Raw genomic sequence first — 17,747 nt, forward strand, 5'->3', positions numbered from 1 at the left:
TTTTTTTAAATATAGAAAAGTTCTCACAGAAGATCATTATTTTTTTGCAAAATATGATTTTTGAATTTTGTTGTATCCTGAGGGAATTGTTGTAAAAGCACAGTGCAGGCACGAGAGTGATAAATTTCTAGAAGACAGTGTTCCTACACGCCTCAAAAATCCACTAAATTCTTTCTTCGATCTCGCTTTCTCTACGATGCTATGACGAAAGGTGAGCTACACATTGGGCTCAAATTTGGATCCACACACTTTGGGGGCGTTTGGTTGCAAGGAATGTAATGGAATGGAGTGGAAAGGTAATGAAAATGAGGAGGATTGGAAAAGGAATGTGAATAAAAACTTTGTTTGGTTGAAAGGATTGGAGATGTAGTTTATTGGGAATGGGAAAAGTGAAAAGAAAAAAGTGTGATAAAATAACTTTTATGCCCTTTATACAAATGAATTAAAAAAAATTATATTGTAAATAAATATTTAAGTATTTATGTAAATTAATTATCATAAATAAATATTTAATTTTTAATATTTCACAAAAATTTCCAAAATTTTTTTGTTAATATCGATGAATTAGCGAGTAATTAATTATAATAAATAGATAATTACCAATTTAAATATATTTTTTTAAATAAACATATTGTGAACCATAATAATTATAGCCATTCATATTGATTAATGTACAAATTTGTTGTTAATATTATGATAAATAAATAATTAATAGATTTAAATAACTAATTACAATTTGGTTAATGTCCTAAAAAATATTTTCAAAAAAATATTGGTTAATGAAAACCTCTCTAATTATAACAAACATCAAATTACAACAATCATCATTCAACATGCATTCAACATACAAACATTAAAATATTTATAACCATCCGATCAAATTACAACAAAATCATGCAACATTCATTCAACATACAAACATCTAAATATTCTTAATCATCCAATCAAATTACAACAAACATCATTCATTCAACATGCAAACATCAAAATATTTATAACCATCCGATCAAATTACATAAAACCAAAGAGATTACATACTAGGTGGGGTATAGCCCAACCTTAAACCACTTCCATCTAAAATCAGTTGAATTCTCTGGTACAGGTTCTGGTTTCTTCAAAAGAACAGAATGACAGAGAATGACTGACTTCAACACAGCATGGAAATGCCGACTAACTGTCTCGCCCGATCGAAGAAAATCAATTTTAATTACTCTATTCTTAACATGGTGAGCAAGAATATTTAGAAACATTGCGACCATTTCGTGGACGGCAATGTTTATCGTGCCTCGTAACCCACCAGTTGTAATTAATAATTGACACAAATTATGAAAACAATGTCGATCCATGCGTAGTTTGTCAATGCACTTAACATCATTTTCAAAAACTATACGGTGCAGGTACTCATGTTGCTTGCGGCGTCTAATAGATGTCAATGAAATCTCATGTTGAATCATTCTTTGTCTTTCATTACGTCGTTTTGCCAAACATGTAGTGATCATGAGTGTCATTACGTACATATAACATATGATCATAACGCAATATAGCCGAAGTTGTTTAAGCTTGGTCATGTTGTCAAAATCTAAAAGTTAACAATAACACATATATTAATTCTCCACGTCTTAACTAAAAAAATGAAAATAACTTGAAAAGAAAATCTAAAAATTATTTATAAAAACACATGTAGAGAAAAACATTAATATTGAAGTAACTTAAGACAATTGCATAATCAATATATAGAAGCACAACAAAAAAATAATTCATGTGGGAATATATATAATTATTATATTTATAACTTGTAATATATATAAACAGAGGATGATGTTTGCTTAGTCATTAATAGAGAATGATTTGGTGGATCTCTTAAACTCAAATTGGTAGATGATCCTTGTCCTGTTGCCTTACTTTATTCACAATAAACAGAGCATTTATTAAAAAAAAAACTAAAAACTAAAAATAAAATCATGCTAGAGTGGTTCCAACACAAAAGTCACAGAGATTGACATACCATAATAAATACAATAGCATGACATTTGTTTGCATTGTATGACTATGTCACTAAAGTTGTATAAATTGAACTCATAAATCATTCCCAGTAACTTGAAATAAAATTAATAATAATAGTTAACATTATCACAATTGATGGTCTTCAAGAACATGGTTGCTTATCATTTCTCTTTCACTAAAAAACCAAGCATTGTAATGTAGACCAAAACATCAGTTTATTGAATGCAATAGGCATGGTTATTCAAGTGGTACAATCTAAAAGTTTTTAAGTTTGAAAATTTATCAGCCAATCCAAGAGATGCATTCAACAAACATTCTTGTGAACAACAAATGGAAAAAGTGGATATTGCTATGACTTATTTGTATTTTTTTTTGGGATTAATACAGAGTGAGTAATAGGATTAATACTTCTTAAGATAAACATAGAGTGAGTGTTAGGATTAATACAGGAAAATTTGAGCATTTTAAATTAAATAATTCGTAGAGTAATCAGCCAACAAAAGATGCTAAATGATTACTTGCATCATTTTCAAGAACCTTTATCCAAGACATAAGAGAAAAAAGAAAAAATAAAGAAATCCTTCACTGAGAAAAATTGAAGATCTTTGTTATCTCCACAAATGGCTCACAATCAGAAACCATAAAAAGATCCAATACATCAAAGTTTGCACGCCAACACAAAACCAAATTTTGTCCCAAGATCCGGATCAGATGATCAACATTAAAAAAAAACAAAAAAACAACTCAAACAACAAGGTTAAAGATCAGACCCCAAAAACAATCAAAAACAGATCTGTTGGATCAAAACATAGAAAAAAAGCCAAGATCCATTCAAAGCAAAAAGAAAGAATCCAGATCTTTAGAGAAAAACCAACTAGTATTTCGTTAAATAGTCGTTGGTCGTTTGCTACTCACCGTTCACTCAACAGCCTCGACGATTGCGATTTTTCTCCACAGTCGCCCCGTCGATCGTGATCTCTCTCCAGCTCCACAGCCACTTGAATGATCTAGAGAGAAAGGAGAGAAATATTTGTTCAAGGGCACTATGGTCATTTTGCATGTCAGTAATGAAGAAACCCCCCATTTTTTAGGTCATTGTGAATACCCCATCATAACCCCTTCACTCTTTCCCTCAATACTCTCCTACTCCCATTACTCCACATCCAAACAAAGCCTTACCCAATGTAAGGAGTCATTCACATTCCACTCCTCCAAACCAAACGCCCCCTTGGGCTCAAGTTGAAGCATTTTTATTGATTTTCATAAGTCATATAAAACAGAGAATTTAAAGGCAGACAAGGGTGGGAAACTGGGAATTGGGAAAGGCTACCGTGTGGGAGTGACTCTATCCTGAAATAGGAGTGAGTAATGGCTTTTCTTTCATTTATAAGACTGTGTGCCACACCGCCTCAGCCATACTTGTTGTACAGCACAACCACATTAATGACACACCCTAATCAACCCCAATTCAATTCGATGCCATATTACGCCCACTGCCTACCAAGTTATAGCTGTTTTCATCACACATCCACTGATCCACACACACACATATATATTTAAATATATATATATATATATATATCTATGGTGTATAAGCAGAGTACTACTGAATGGTGGAGCGTGGAATGTATCACTGATGCCAAACAATACAATTTTAAACTAAGTGCTTCAGGTAAGTTACCCAGAGAATTCAGTGATGGGGTCCTGATTTTTTTGTTTAGTTTTTAGTACAGCTATGTTTCTTCTCATTGATCTTAGTTTCTTCTCATTGATTTTACTCTTGCTTGCAAAAAAATATATGCTGCAGCGGCCAGTACTGTGTGCATGCGTTAATCTACAAACCAATTTATTTAGCATTGCTTCTACTAATTAAGGCTTCTATGAATTGGGTGACCCTTGCTGCTTCAGTTCATGTTTTAACTTAAGAAAGCCATAATACATCATGTTATTTAAGAAGCATTTTTTTTGCAAGTATCTTTATCAATTTGTGGGGAGAGAGTCAGGTGCAATGCAAATTAGTTTAGTCTGCCAAAATTAGTTTTCTATTTCAAGTCCCAAATGTCATGAAGGCGTGATTTTCAGCTTTCCAGTTTCCAGTGGTGTGTGATGAATGATGATTGATTCTGGTTTGTTGTGCTTGTGCCATGCAAAGGAGTTTTCTCAAGGTATTTATTGACCATGGGCACCATAAATACTCAATGCCTAGGATTGCTCAACAAGCCTTGAGTATCCTTTTCATTTTATTTATTATCTCTCTTGTCATAATGTGTTTAATCATAAACAGCAACATCAACAACAACGACAACAACAATAAGCTGCAGACTTGATAAAACATATATACCTCAGCTTGTCCCTTATGTTAAAAAATATTAGAGAATAATTCTCTATTATTGTTAAATACTCTTTCCATGAAATTAAATATTCTAATTATGACAATATATATTTTTCTCATATAATAAATATTTTAAATCTCTATAAATTAGGATTGAAATAATTTTTTTTTTCATTTTTAGATTATTTAATCCATGTATAAAAATATTACATTTATGTATTTTATTTAATAAATGAAAACACTAACATTTTAAGAACCCCTCTATTAGCTTTTGTTGAATAGCTCAACACTCATTATATCTCTTATTGGCATATCTTACCTCTACACTTCTCAATAAAATGATGTTTCCCAACAAAAAATTTGTCACATTACTAGAACTGGCCTCATCCTTCTTGTCCGTGCCTCTTTCTAAATACTTTTAGTTTGAAGCTTTTTCCTCTGTTGTTGTGTACCTCATCAATCTTTTTCCCACTCTCATCCTCCAACATATATAAATCACATCATGAGCTTGTTCTTCTTACAAAACCCAATTTTGATCATTTTCATGTTTTTGATATCCACTATTTTTTTGTTAGTTACGTGATAAACTCATCACTGTTCTGTCCGTCTTAGGAGAAACTAATAAAAAAAATATTTATGAATAATTATTATTAATTTTTTTTTTGTTTTTTTATTTTTTTTTATAAAAATGGATGAATCACTAATATAGACCTCCAGGCACACCATTCAATCATTGAAAACATAAGCATTTTACATACACCGCTATTAGCTTTCTTTCAGGCCCACATGCACCATGGAAGAACTTGAAGGTAAGTACACCAAAGATGGAACAACAGATATCTCAGGGAAGGCTGCTATCAAGAAGAATACGGGGAACTGGAGGGCTTGCCCTTATATACTAGGTATAATTTATTGATTTATTTTCGATTATAGTTTGTCAAGTTTCTTCTCCTTAAATTAATATCATCACAAGTTTATTTAACAAACATCATGTGAATTATACAAAGCCTTTCAATGCTTTTTCCACAGCAAATGAATGTTGTGAAAGATTGGCATACTATGGCATGAGCACCAATTTGGTGAACTACATGAAAGACCGGCTCCACATGGCGAATACCACAGCAGCAAATAATGTGACCTATTGGTCAGGAACATGCTACATAATGCCTCTCCTCGGCGCTTTTGTTGCCGATGCCTACTGGGGAAGATACAGGACCATTGCCACCTTCATGATTATCTACATATTTGTAAGAATTCATGCAGTACTATATATTAATATATACTGTCATAATTATATTCTTCAAATATATTAATTGTTGTACATGCTATGTATATATATATATATATATATATATATTTTACTATATGTTTTGTACGCATGCAGGGTTTGGCGCTGTTATCAATGACAACATGCATAAATGGGCTAAAGCCATCTTCGTGTAATGGTGGTGATGTCTGCCACCCAAAACAGGTGCAGAGCGCCGTTGTGTTCGTAGCTCTTTACCTGATTGCATTAGGGACCGGAGGCATCAAACCGTGCGTCTCTTCCTTTGGTGCGGATCAGTTTGATGAATCTGATCAAAGTGAGAAGAAGAGCAAGAGCTCCTTCTTCAACTGGTTCTATTTCACCATAAATATTGGTGCTCTTATTGCCTCCTCGGTGCTGGTATGGATCCAGATGAATGTGGGCTGGGGATGGGGGTTTGGTATCCCAGCAATAGTAATGGCCATTGCAGTTATCAGCTTCTTTTCAGGGACTCGGTTATACAGGCATCAAATGCCCGGAGGAAGCCCGCTCACTCGTATGGCCCAAGTTATTGTATCTGCAATCAGGAAAACTCATGTTGAGGTGCCTGCTGACAAATCTCTTCTTCATGAGATCAATGATAATGGATCTGCTATACAAGGCAGTCCCAAGCTAGAGCATACTGATGAGTTCAGGTTAGTATATATATATATATATATATATATATACATACTAATACTAGACTTGAAATTATAATTTGATTTTTTTACTAGTACTGGATTCTTTTCTAGCCTTTTCTATAACATATTAACATGCATATCTGTCCCCGCTGCAAGCAAGGTGCCTAGACAAAGCGGCTGTGGTGACACAAAGGGACCAAAGCAAGGGTGGTAGGGTCAGCCCGTGGAGACTCTGCACTGTGACTCAAGTAGAGGAACTCAAAAGTGTAGTGCGTCTTCTACCGATATGGGCCACGGGCATCATTTTCTCAACTGTTTATAGCCAGATGAGCACCATGTTCGTCCTCCAGGGCAACACTCTGGATCCACATATGGGTCCCAGTTTCAAGATTCCCTCAGCTTCACTCTCCCTCTTTGATACCGTCAGTGTCATCTTTTGGGTGCCGGTGTATGATAAAATCATAGTCCCCCTGGCACGCAGGTTTACAGGTCGTGAGAGAGGATTCACGCAGCTAACCAGGATGGGGATTGGCCTGGTGATCTCTGTTTTCTCCATGCTTGCGGCTGGGATCCTGGAGTTTGTCAGGCTACGCATTGTGGCGAGGGATAAGTTATATGATTCCAAGGACTATGTCTCAATGACCATACTGTGGCAAATTCCTCAGTATTTCATAGTTGGGGCAGCCGAGGTGTTCACTTTCGTTGGGCAGTTGGAGTTCTTTTATGACCAGGCACCAGATGCCATGAGGAGCATGTGTTCAGCTCTGTCTCTTACCACCAATGCACTGGGCAATTACTTGAGCTCACTTCTTGTTACCCTAGTGATTGCCATCACAACCATGAACGGGCGCCTTGGGTGGATCCCTGACAATCTCAACCGTGGACATCTTGACTACTTCTACTGGCTTCTGGCCATCCTCAGCCTTGTCAACTTTGGGGTGTATCTTCTCATTGCCAAGTGGTACACCTATAAGAAGACGGTCCAGACCTCACTACCACACGAGGCAGCCCCATGATGATATCACATTTAGTATTTACAATAGAGAAAACACACGCTGTTATCCCTATGAACAAGCAAGCAACATTGGAAATTTACATTGGCTGCACATGCTGGGCAAGAGAATATGTTGACTTGATCTTATTTCTGCCCTGTTTTATGTATTTGGTTGTTGGAACTTATTTTTTTTTTTTTTGAATAAAGTGGATAAACCACTAATTTATTAAAAAGAAGAAAACAGAGGAGTACAGTAGAATTGTTGGAACTTATTTGATTCATTGATCATGCCCGAAATTCATTAAACAAAAAAGCGTGCAGCTTGAACAGCTCACCCCAATTTAGATGTTGGTAATATAAAATTTACAATAATATATATATATATATAGATATATATGACTATATGACAATTATAATACCTGGGAATGGCAAAGAATGTTTACAAAAAAAGATTAATAGAAAACTTGCTCCCCGGTGGCAAAGAGATTCCAGAAGATGGTGGTGATGAAGTAGAGGGCTGAGGTGAGTGTCAGGAAGGCCTGAAAGGAGCCCAACCACTGCACGAAGTAGCCGGTTCCTATGGTGCTGATTATTGCAGCAAGTGTACCAACAGAGTTTGTAATCCCTACCAAGGAGAGGATGCGATTAGTTAGCCAACAATAAATATGAACATCAAACTATTTAATAGCATCAAACAGGTAATGGTAAGTTCTAACATACCATGAAGGAATCCTGCATACCGCGGTGCAATATCCTGGTAAAAACAAAGGGGGTAAAGTTTGAACATCATAATAACAAAACTAACAGAACGAATTATGTTGTATTGTGACATTTCAACTCTAACATGAGGGTCATGTTCACATCATAAAGGATAAAGAAATGGCAAACTTCTCAAGATCGAGAATAAGTAATGTACATAAAGTAGAAATGGTAGACATAATATTTACCTGCATGTTGAGCAGGAAGCCAGCCTGGCTGAAAGAGCTGAAGCTCAACGCAACAGTCATTAAAAACGCTGCTGCATTGGGAGTTTGAGCGTATTTCAAGCACAACAATGCCAGTGCGGGCCCAATGAAACCAATTGACTGTCACATTCATACACCGGGATCAAAAATAATGTCAGTTAACTATTTACATTCAACCCAATAATGAGCAACATAAATATGGTCCTGCTCTTCAAGACCCAACAACTAGAAAAGCTTTATTCAAACAGTTTATAATTTTCAATGCGAAATATCTTGGCAGAGTAACTTTCGAATAAGTGAATAAACCACCTTGTTATTAGCTTAAAAAAAATTACCTGCATGATTTTGCGAACTCTAGTTACAGGATAGCCAGAAGCAATTAGAGAATCAGAGGCGGCTCCAGCTATGTAACCTGATATGGCCATCATACCCCAAGGCACAGCACTAAACCATGCGGCTTGTTTAAGATTCACATTATATACCTATAACAGCAAGAAACGATTGAGCATTATGTTGAAAGACAAAAGTAGTGCACTTTTCAAGTGGAGTATTGATGCTTACAGTCTTGAAGTACACAGGCATCCATGAAAGAAGCACAAAGTAGCCCTGCATCCAAGTTTAATTAATATCAAAATTTCAGTTATAAAAGTTTAAGTTGTTCTTTTTCATAAATATCAACCTAACTCTAGCACACAAACTTGCAACCAAAGTTTTATAACTATGGCATGTCTGCAAAATGTTCACTCAAGAGCAGCACAAAACAGAATGACGTAGTTATCGATAAGGAAAGCCTTTTATAAGAAAAGCGTAACTGAGTGACTTATTATCCAAATTTAGAAGGATAAGAAAAGCGTTTTTGTTGATAAATTGAACTCACCCAGTTGTTGGTAACATTGGCAAAGATGATAGCCCATGTAGGCAGCTTGGACAGCAAATGGCGAAGAGGTGGAAATTTGGAGCCGCTGGAAGAAGAGACATCTGTCTTCCCAGCTCGGATCAATTGCAACTCATAAGTGCTGATCAGAGGACTGTCTCCAGGATCATTTGTGACCCCATTTACCCAGAGAGATAGCCACATAAACCCAAGTGACGCAAACAGAGAAAATGCCCCAGCAAGTCCAATGCTTGACATTATGACAGGTGTTGCCAAGAAACTTATAACATTTCCTAGGTGAAACCCAGCCATTGATAGGCCCACCGCGCTTGCTCGTTCATGGCAAGGAAACCAACTGTATGTTGACAATCAAAAATCCAAAAATTGTCATCATTCGGATGTTATGAACAAAGTGGCCATTTAACAAGGAGTTGAATTGTTAGCACATGAACTTTACCGGGATAAGAGTGTGTTCATGGAAGGCAAGGCAACACCTTCGGCAAGGCCAAACAGAGCACGGACTGCCAGAAGCATCGCGGTGGAGTGGTCAGCAGCCCATGGAGTGAGGAAAGTGGCAAGGGACCAGAGAGCCACCCCCCATGCCATCACTCTCTTCCCGCCGTATCTGTCTGCCAGAGCTCCACCAGCGACAGATGAGAACAGATATCCCCACAGAAACGAAGACTGCAGCCATGAAAACTCAATAACATTTACTTAGCCCGCGTCAATGCTAAAATACAACTGATATCTCGTTACCAATTTAACTGTTATCATTCTACTTGAAATAAAATTATATGTATTAAAAAAAAATCGCTATTCGCCATCCAGGTTGGGACCCATTTTGATTGGAATGCCAAAAAAATCAAAATCAAAGAAAAACACAATATGCTCATTTTTTTTAATTAAGTATTCATTGAATAGGGTGGTATCACACTGTTGAGCGTACAATTACGCATCAAAACAAATAAAGTGGTCTACGTAGGAAAGACAGCGAAAGAGGAGTAGGTGAATTGCCTCCAAAGCATATATTAGTTGTCTTTTTGGTGCAGATGGGTTAGGTATGCATCTCCTCTTAAATCAACATACCCACCATTCATGATTTGGACAACAAATTTAAATAAAATAAAATAAACAAAGAAGAAATGATTACTCATAAAACAAAAGACGATCGAATTACTAGCGGATTTTCTTATAAATTAAATAAAAAGAGAAAATTATGCCATTTATGAAAACACGGCCATTAGTGGTGGTTGAACAATATGAACAAGAATAAGAATAATAAACAGTAATTAACAATTAACCAATTGATATTTAGTGGTGGCATACTGGCATGAGAGGTGGAAAAGGAGCTGACCTGGACGATCCCCAGGAAGGAGCTGGACCAGCCATATTTGGCGGCGAGGGGGACCACGGCGACGGACATGACGACGCGATCGGCATTGCAGAGGCACATCACCAAGGACACCAAAGCCACCACCTTTGCTCTCTCCGGGATCCGGATTGCTTCTTCTTCCCTACCGATCCCTCCCGCCCCTGCACCGCATATCACAACTCTCGCCGCCTTTTCACGCCTCCTTTTCTCCTCTACTCTCTCACCTAATACAAACCCAAAGCCACCGTTGCCGTTGCATGCGCTACTGCCACTGCTAGTACTGCTACTGGAACAAGTTCCACCTTGATTCTTCCACGGCACTCTGTCACAAATTCTGCTGATGATCCGAAGCCTAGATCCTCCATGACGAGAATTTGAGGACCCGATCGAACCATTCGATATATTATAAGGAGAAGAGATCCAAGAAGAAGAAGAAGAAGAAAAAGAAGAAGGACGTGAACAATGAGAAGAATGGGAAGGGAGAACGGATTTCGCTGGCGTGGGTGACACCACCTCCATCGGTTGAGATGGGAGATCAACTCGCAGAAATGATATATATATATATATATATAGAAAGAGTTTTATTGGATACAAATATATGTCTGACGGAGAGGGACGGGAGGTTGTTGGTTTGGTTGCGGGGGTTTGGTGGGGTCAAAGAAGCAGAAAAAAGTCTATAGATAGGCAGGGTTGGTGGCGAAGGAGCAAAAGCCTCACGACTCATTTGGACGTCTTTAGATAAGTTTTTAGGGAGATTTGAGTGCCAATATCCGCTGCGAGAGATCCCAACGACGACACCCATGACCCAACCAACCCTCGCATAGTCGCATGTCAATGACGCCACGTTGCTTTTACTTCTGCTGCCAGATGGATCCCACCAGAGCGCGATGACCGAGTGTTCGGTGTGTGTAAACTGTGAAGAGTGAAGACTCCTCAACAACAACACTGCTGATGTAACACCAACGTGGCATGGGACCTTTAAGCCACTATTCTTAACTCTATAATAATAATTAAGCAATGCTTTCTGTGACTGTGCCTCGGCAAATCATCCATGAATCTCCAGCGTGCTCGTGTGTAGCTCGTGACATAAACAAACCATTGTATTCCCTATCTTTGTTTGCTAATTGCTACCGAGGGCGAGGGGTTCATCTCTCTTTTGTTCACGATTTACACAAATTAGCAGGCAAGACTCACGTGGTAGCGGCTCAATCCTCGAGTCAGATCAGCAAACATTGTTGTTTTCCTACTAATTATTCTCGTCACGAAATTATGCCTCATCCCATCCCATCCCATCCTATCCTATCTCTTTGTTCACGTTCAATTTCCTTCCAAAAAACTATCATCTGCATTTCATATTATTTCCAGCGGTCTCATTTTACTGTTCTATCCCATCACTTCCCTGTTAATCCCAAACCCAATCAAGTACAAGTGTACAACCAACAAACCAATTTTCATTTATTTTCCTCTGTTTACTGGCAGCCAAGTCATAAATCTTATTTTATTTTAAAAAATAAATAAACCATATTAACAAAATATAATTTGACAACCATGCAGAGTTTTTTTCTTTTGGTCAGTGGTTCTGAAAGGTTTACTTGCTTTTAGAAGCTGTGTCACGGTTAGTGTTAACCCTGGCACGGAAACTTTGTTCTGGAAGGACCGCTGGCTCAACGGTCGTGCACCCATGCATCTTTGGCCGGATGAGTTTTTAGCTTCGTCAATGCAGAACGCTTCGGTTGCTGACTTGATGCATCTTCTTGATTGTCAGCCGTTTGCAAATGATCTTGAGATCTCAACGCTCATTCTGATTCGGGCTCCTTCCTCTGTTCCTGCTAGGGATTTGAGATCATGGAGTCTGACTACAAATGCTTCCTTCATAGTCAAATCCTTCTACGACCGACTCAATGATGGCGGGCTCCGTTGTTCGAGTGCAAAATTCTTTTGGAAAGGGCCTTGCCCTAGGAAAGTCAATATCTTCAACTGGTTGGCGTGGAAGAAAAAAATCTTTACACTTGTAAATCTGGCCAAGCGTAGATGTAACAGGCTCCCGACTGACACGTGTGTGCTCTGTCACGCAGCGTCGGAATCGGAGGACCATCTATTTCTTCAATGTCGGTTTGCTACTGAGGTGTGGGCGAAGTTAAATGAGGCTTGTCAACTACCGGCACTTCCTTGCTCGATGTCAATTCTTTGGGAGGGCTGGAGATCTGCACTGTGTCCTGCTTCGCGGATGCTTGGGGTCTGGGTGATCAAAGCTTTTGTGTAGTCCATTTGGCTTGCGAGAAATGATGTTATTTTTGTTGATAAATGTGTGAATCCGCTTGGTGTCTTTCTGAAGACTGACCAACTCATTCTATCTTGGTACTCTGTAGCTCCGGACGGATTGAGATCGACACTTGACGATTCCATCTCCTCCATTCGGCGCAGCTTAGAGTTCACTAGACCTCAATCTGAGGTGGCAGAGGCTGCTTTGACGACAGAGGAGGTTATGGATGTTACCGTGGGGTAGAGCTTTGTTTCTTTGTGGGTCAGGAGGAGACCCGTCGTTCCTCCCATTTTGTTGTGCTCTTTTATGGCTCCACATCTAGTGGGCTTCTATTGTATCTATTCTACTTTTATTTATGAATGTGGTATATCCACTTTTTCAAAAAAAAAAAAAAAATTGACAACCATTAGATAACTATGAGTGATGGGTGAATGACAATACTGTATAAATATATTATAAAAAATACTACATAAGCACAATAAACTCACGGTTTACCAGATCCCCTATAAGAACTAAGAAGAACTGAATTCTTCATCCCTCCAGAATTGTAAAATTATTTTTGAAATTGTGGTCATCGATATATCATCTCGACGCATACAGTAAGTCTTTTATTACCCCCATGTTAACCTGCTCAACATGTAAATCCCTAAGAGATCGTTAAGTCCACCGCACTTTATCTCAGATCTTTGACATCCCTTTGTAGGGAGACGCTTTGTCGCCATTTGTCAATATATATATAATTAATTAATAATAATTGTAATCAACAGCAAAAAGAAATACAAATTAATGTTAAACTCTGATGGATATTAACCAATGTAATGAACATCTAAACTACCTGCAGCAAAAACCACCGGTTCGAGAGGAGCGCAAGTACAATTCTGTTCTAGGCTGTGTGAACTATAGATCAACAAGAATCATAGCTTCACTTCAAATGCAATCCATTTGGAGCAATTGGTGGCAATAAGCTGATATATTCAAAACAACATATGGCGACCAAATTTTCTTCTACCTAGGGAACACGACAAAGACAGCCAAAACTTCAATAAAATTGCTTCATATGTAGTATTCAATAAAGAACCAAGACCTTCAAGGAAGAAAAAGACAGTGAGATGCTGAATGAGTAAAACTGATGACCGAGGAACCACATCAGTTCCCAGATCATAGAGATTTCCTACTGATCTTCCCTATTGCAGTGCGCCTATCTAATGTAAAATGGTCAGAGCCGAAAACTGTTATGATCCCAATACGATCTCCGAAAGATTAACAGGATGAGAAAATTTTCTCTAATGATGAAGATTTAGGGGAAGGAAATTAAATAATTACAAAATGGCAAAAATAATTATGTACTCTAAAAATAACTTGCTATCCAGCGAAAGCAGTGTTACAAATGCCTGCAGGCACTCATGTGATTCTGAACAATTAATTAGGACACCAGAAAGCAGCCAAACTTCCAAGAGTAAATCAAGTTGGATAAAGAGAACAGTCTATACACTATAAATCAATAATCTTAATATAGAACCAATTCTTAAAAGAGAAGGCATTATGTAGCGCTAATATAACGTAGATGTAGGAACAAGCTTAACATGAAGTACCTCCAGATAAGCTGAGTAACAAGTAAAAGAAATTAGATAAATAATCAGACATGTTTGAAGACTCACTAATACAAAGTATTGTTAAAAGAACTAAAGCAAATGACGACTAAAAGTCCAGCCAAAGATAAAGGAGGAACTTTAGCTACGTACACTGTTGAGAAAAGCAATCCATTGACCAAGAAAGAATGTGTCTCCAGGGGTGAAAAATTATTCAAGGGATACCAGAAACCAAGTAATGATTAAGTTGATAAGCTTTACATCAATGACAGAATTTTGAATATGGAAAAGAATAAAGCACAGAGAAACAGAAAGTAATCAGGTGATCAACATAATGTACATGCCCGAAATGTATGAAATCAAATAAGCTAACTAGAATGCAACAAATTTTGAATATAAAAAATTCAATTAGTGTAGTAATATGATATATTGTGTTAAAATACAGGCATCTGCACAAGCAAAACCAAAATTCATTGCATGGAACATGCCAACTAGATTGATTTTCATATTTATGAATAAACAGAAGCATGCTAGAAACAGCTCATCTTTCAAGGGATAAAGATATTAAAATTTGCAGGACAACGCACTAACTTAACAAGTAGAAAATAGAATAGAGAATCAGTTTAGAAAATAATATCATTAAAAAAATAATAGCATGTGGCTCATGTTCTGAAGTGCCCATGCTTGATATCAGCAACAAGAGTTCTCACACTGGTGGTGGGCTAATAAGTAAAAAATGGCCATTGACCATAGGGACATATCCCCTAATATTAAGCTAAAAAAAATTGCATTAAAAAATAGAACAAGTGGGGGTTCTCGATGTTTTCATTCCAATCTATACTATGATTTCATAGCACTCGCTAATATATATATATATATATATATATATATATACATAAGCATTATTACTGTGTTTAGCATTCAGATAGCATATTTACTTGGTATGACCTTCAATCACCAACGCCATTGTTGTTTTTCGTTTCAAAAATAATCTCTTGTTAAATCTATGTTTAACTAAAGATAACCCAAATTTTTTAAGACTAGTTTAATTTTAAAATAAAACTAAGTTTAGAATGTTTATTTTCTATTAGGGCTAAAAAATGTTTAGTTTATAAATATTAGCATAGTGTTAGTTCTTTGCAATAATTAGGAGAGATATTTGAGTAGATAACTCTTTAATATATATTGAGTAATTTAAAAGCTCTTGTTTTGTTTTGAATATGCAATATGATATTATATCTCTAATTATACTCTCGTAAATCGCTAATGTTCATAAGCTACAGTGACAGTAAAACGTCATCTTCTTGTCGAATATTAACTAAAAAGTGTAGCAGGAGTTGATTTATCGTAAATACAAACAAGACAAGCAATCATGTGGTGGTCCTTACCTCCACTAAATGCCTCGACCCCAAAATTTAATTGAAATCAAATTATAAAATCTATAAAAACAAAGCAAAGTGATTAGAGAAACCTAATCCAAACCGTGCAAATTGAGAATGATCACCAGAAGGACTTCCAATGACTGGCTCAATTTGCAAACCCCACGATCACCGATTCACCAGCTCCCCCTTGTGAGAGTAGGATTCTAATGTCTTGGTCCAATCTCAGAGGATTAGAGCAAACTCCAGCGGGGAAATTTGGGGATTTTCAAATGAATGACCAGAAGTGGAAAGGGAGGGAGAACAAGAAGTGAAAGTTTTTTTTAGAGAAAATGCCGCCCAAAAAAGTATTCGGCCAATTGGGCCAGGGATCCATTAGTCCATTATACTTAGAGTCCATACATAATTTTAATTTTTTCAGGTTTTTTTAATAAAATGAATAAAACACATTTAATTTAAATTTTAAAACTTAATTATTCAAAAAAAAAAATTAAAACTTAAGAATAGGGTGAACAAAATAAGGAAAGTGCAATTGGCCTGGACTTATCCTGTACTGTATTTTGTTATGAATGAATATCATCTATCCATTTTTTTTAAAAAATAAAATAAAATAAGAAAAGTGGTTATGGAGAAGAGACATGAATTTAAAAAAAAAATGCAAAATGTGCACACCAATAGTGGAGATGGATGGATCCAGTGGCGGAGCTAGAAGTTAAAAGTTAGGGGGGCAAATTAAAAAAAATTAATTAATTAACTAATTAAAAATTTTATGTTTTTAAAATTTATTTATATGATAATTTATAGTTTAGTTTATAAAAATCATATATTTAAAAAACTCTACTTATATAAATTAATTTGTAAAAAAAATTAAAAACTAAAACATAGAGTTAAAAAAATGCTACACAAAGTAATTTATAAAATATTAATAAATCAAATAATAAATTTTTGATAATATTTTTTAAAAAAATAATATGTTTTAGATTAATTTTTTTTTGTTAACAAAAGTGACAATGCTGTATAGATTTGGGCGTGTGCTGGGATGAAATTTAATTATATAATTCACGCACTCTCAATCGGGGATGAAGAGCTTGGGTTATAAACCAACACTCACAACCGATGTCGACCCGTTATCTTTATTGCTTTTAATAAGTTTTGAACTAGAGATCTCATCAAGTACTATTAGACTATAAGCCCTTTTGATTGTTTTAAACTATATTTATTAATTTGTAAAAAAAATTAATTTTTTAAAAAATAAAAATAAAAAACAATAGAGAGATGATTTTAAAAAATAAAAATAAAAAACTTAGAAAGAGAGAGATAGGGGTGGAAGAAAGAGAATAAAAAAACTAATTAGAGAGAGAGAATTAAAGAGAGAAAGAGAAGGGAAGAGAGAGAGAGAGAGAGAGAGAGAGAGAGAGAGTGCGGCCAGGCGAGGGGGAAGGGGGCGGCCGGAGAGAGAGAGTGTGGAAAAAGGGAGCAAGAGAGAAGGGGGAGGGGGGCCGCCGGCGGCAGGGGAAAAGTGATACACATATTATACAAGAGAACCAGGGAATAACTTGGTTCGGGAGAACTTCAAATTATACACATATTATTATTATTATTATGCATTTTTTTTATTATTTTTATGGTTGGAAAAGTGATTCAAAGGAAAGCAAAAGCAAGACAAATTAAGAAAAAAAAAAAATTTTGTGATTAGTAATATGATTCTATCTTGGATTTCTGCAGATTCAGACTCCCACCAATTGGAAGTCTTAGAGGGTAATCAGATGATCAAGCGTTTCTTAAACTTCCTCAGTTCCAGATCTACTGACCACACCGGAGATCTGACGCCCAATCCGATTCAGGAGTAGTTCGCTTTTTTCTTCACGAAATTTGACCTGGCTCCATACTACCGACTGCACGGCCTACATCGCTTCTCTCTTCCTCCACCTGCTTTCTACGTGCCTCGCTCTCCTCATCTCTCAGTGAGGATAGCAGTCTCTAGCTTTGCTTTGTCATTGCCTTATCTTTCTAGTTTGCTTTCTCCGCCCCTTTTTAATAAATTTGTTA

General features: G+C 36.5%; 2 protein-coding genes across 2 annotated transcripts; one reads left to right on the forward strand and one right to left on the reverse strand.

The window, feature by feature from the left end:
• Window positions 1-5,129: 5,129 nt before the first annotated feature.
• Window positions 5,130-7,300, forward strand: LOC120282556 (protein NRT1/ PTR FAMILY 8.1-like). Its single transcript, XM_039289388.1, has 4 exons — window positions 5,130-5,238; window positions 5,366-5,583; window positions 5,721-6,277; window positions 6,423-7,300. The coding sequence occupies exons 1-4, from the start codon at window positions 5,130-5,132 to the stop codon at window positions 7,276-7,278; spliced, it is 1,740 nt and encodes a 579-aa protein (XP_039145322.1). The 3' UTR covers window positions 7,279-7,300.
• A 277-nt stretch (window positions 7,301-7,577) lies between these two features.
• LOC120281692 (probable anion transporter 3, chloroplastic) lies at window positions 7,578-11,520 on the reverse strand. Its single transcript, XM_039288394.1, has 8 exons — window positions 10,450-11,520; window positions 9,553-9,779; window positions 9,099-9,450; window positions 8,783-8,827; window positions 8,557-8,703; window positions 8,204-8,341; window positions 7,977-8,010; window positions 7,578-7,881 (listed from the first exon to the last, which is right to left on the reverse strand). Exons 1-8 carry the CDS (start codon window positions 10,984-10,986, stop codon window positions 7,709-7,711), a joined length of 1,653 nt encoding a protein of 550 aa, XP_039144328.1. The 5' UTR covers window positions 10,987-11,520; the 3' UTR covers window positions 7,578-7,708.
• Between the last annotated feature and the right edge of the window lie 6,227 nt (window positions 11,521-17,747).

This window comes from Dioscorea cayenensis, chromosome 18 (assembly GCF_009730915.1).
Source record: "Dioscorea cayenensis subsp. rotundata cultivar TDr96_F1 chromosome 18, TDr96_F1_v2_PseudoChromosome.rev07_lg8_w22 25.fasta, whole genome shotgun sequence".
Taxonomy (NCBI): Eukaryota; Viridiplantae; Streptophyta; class Magnoliopsida; order Dioscoreales; family Dioscoreaceae; genus Dioscorea; species Dioscorea cayenensis.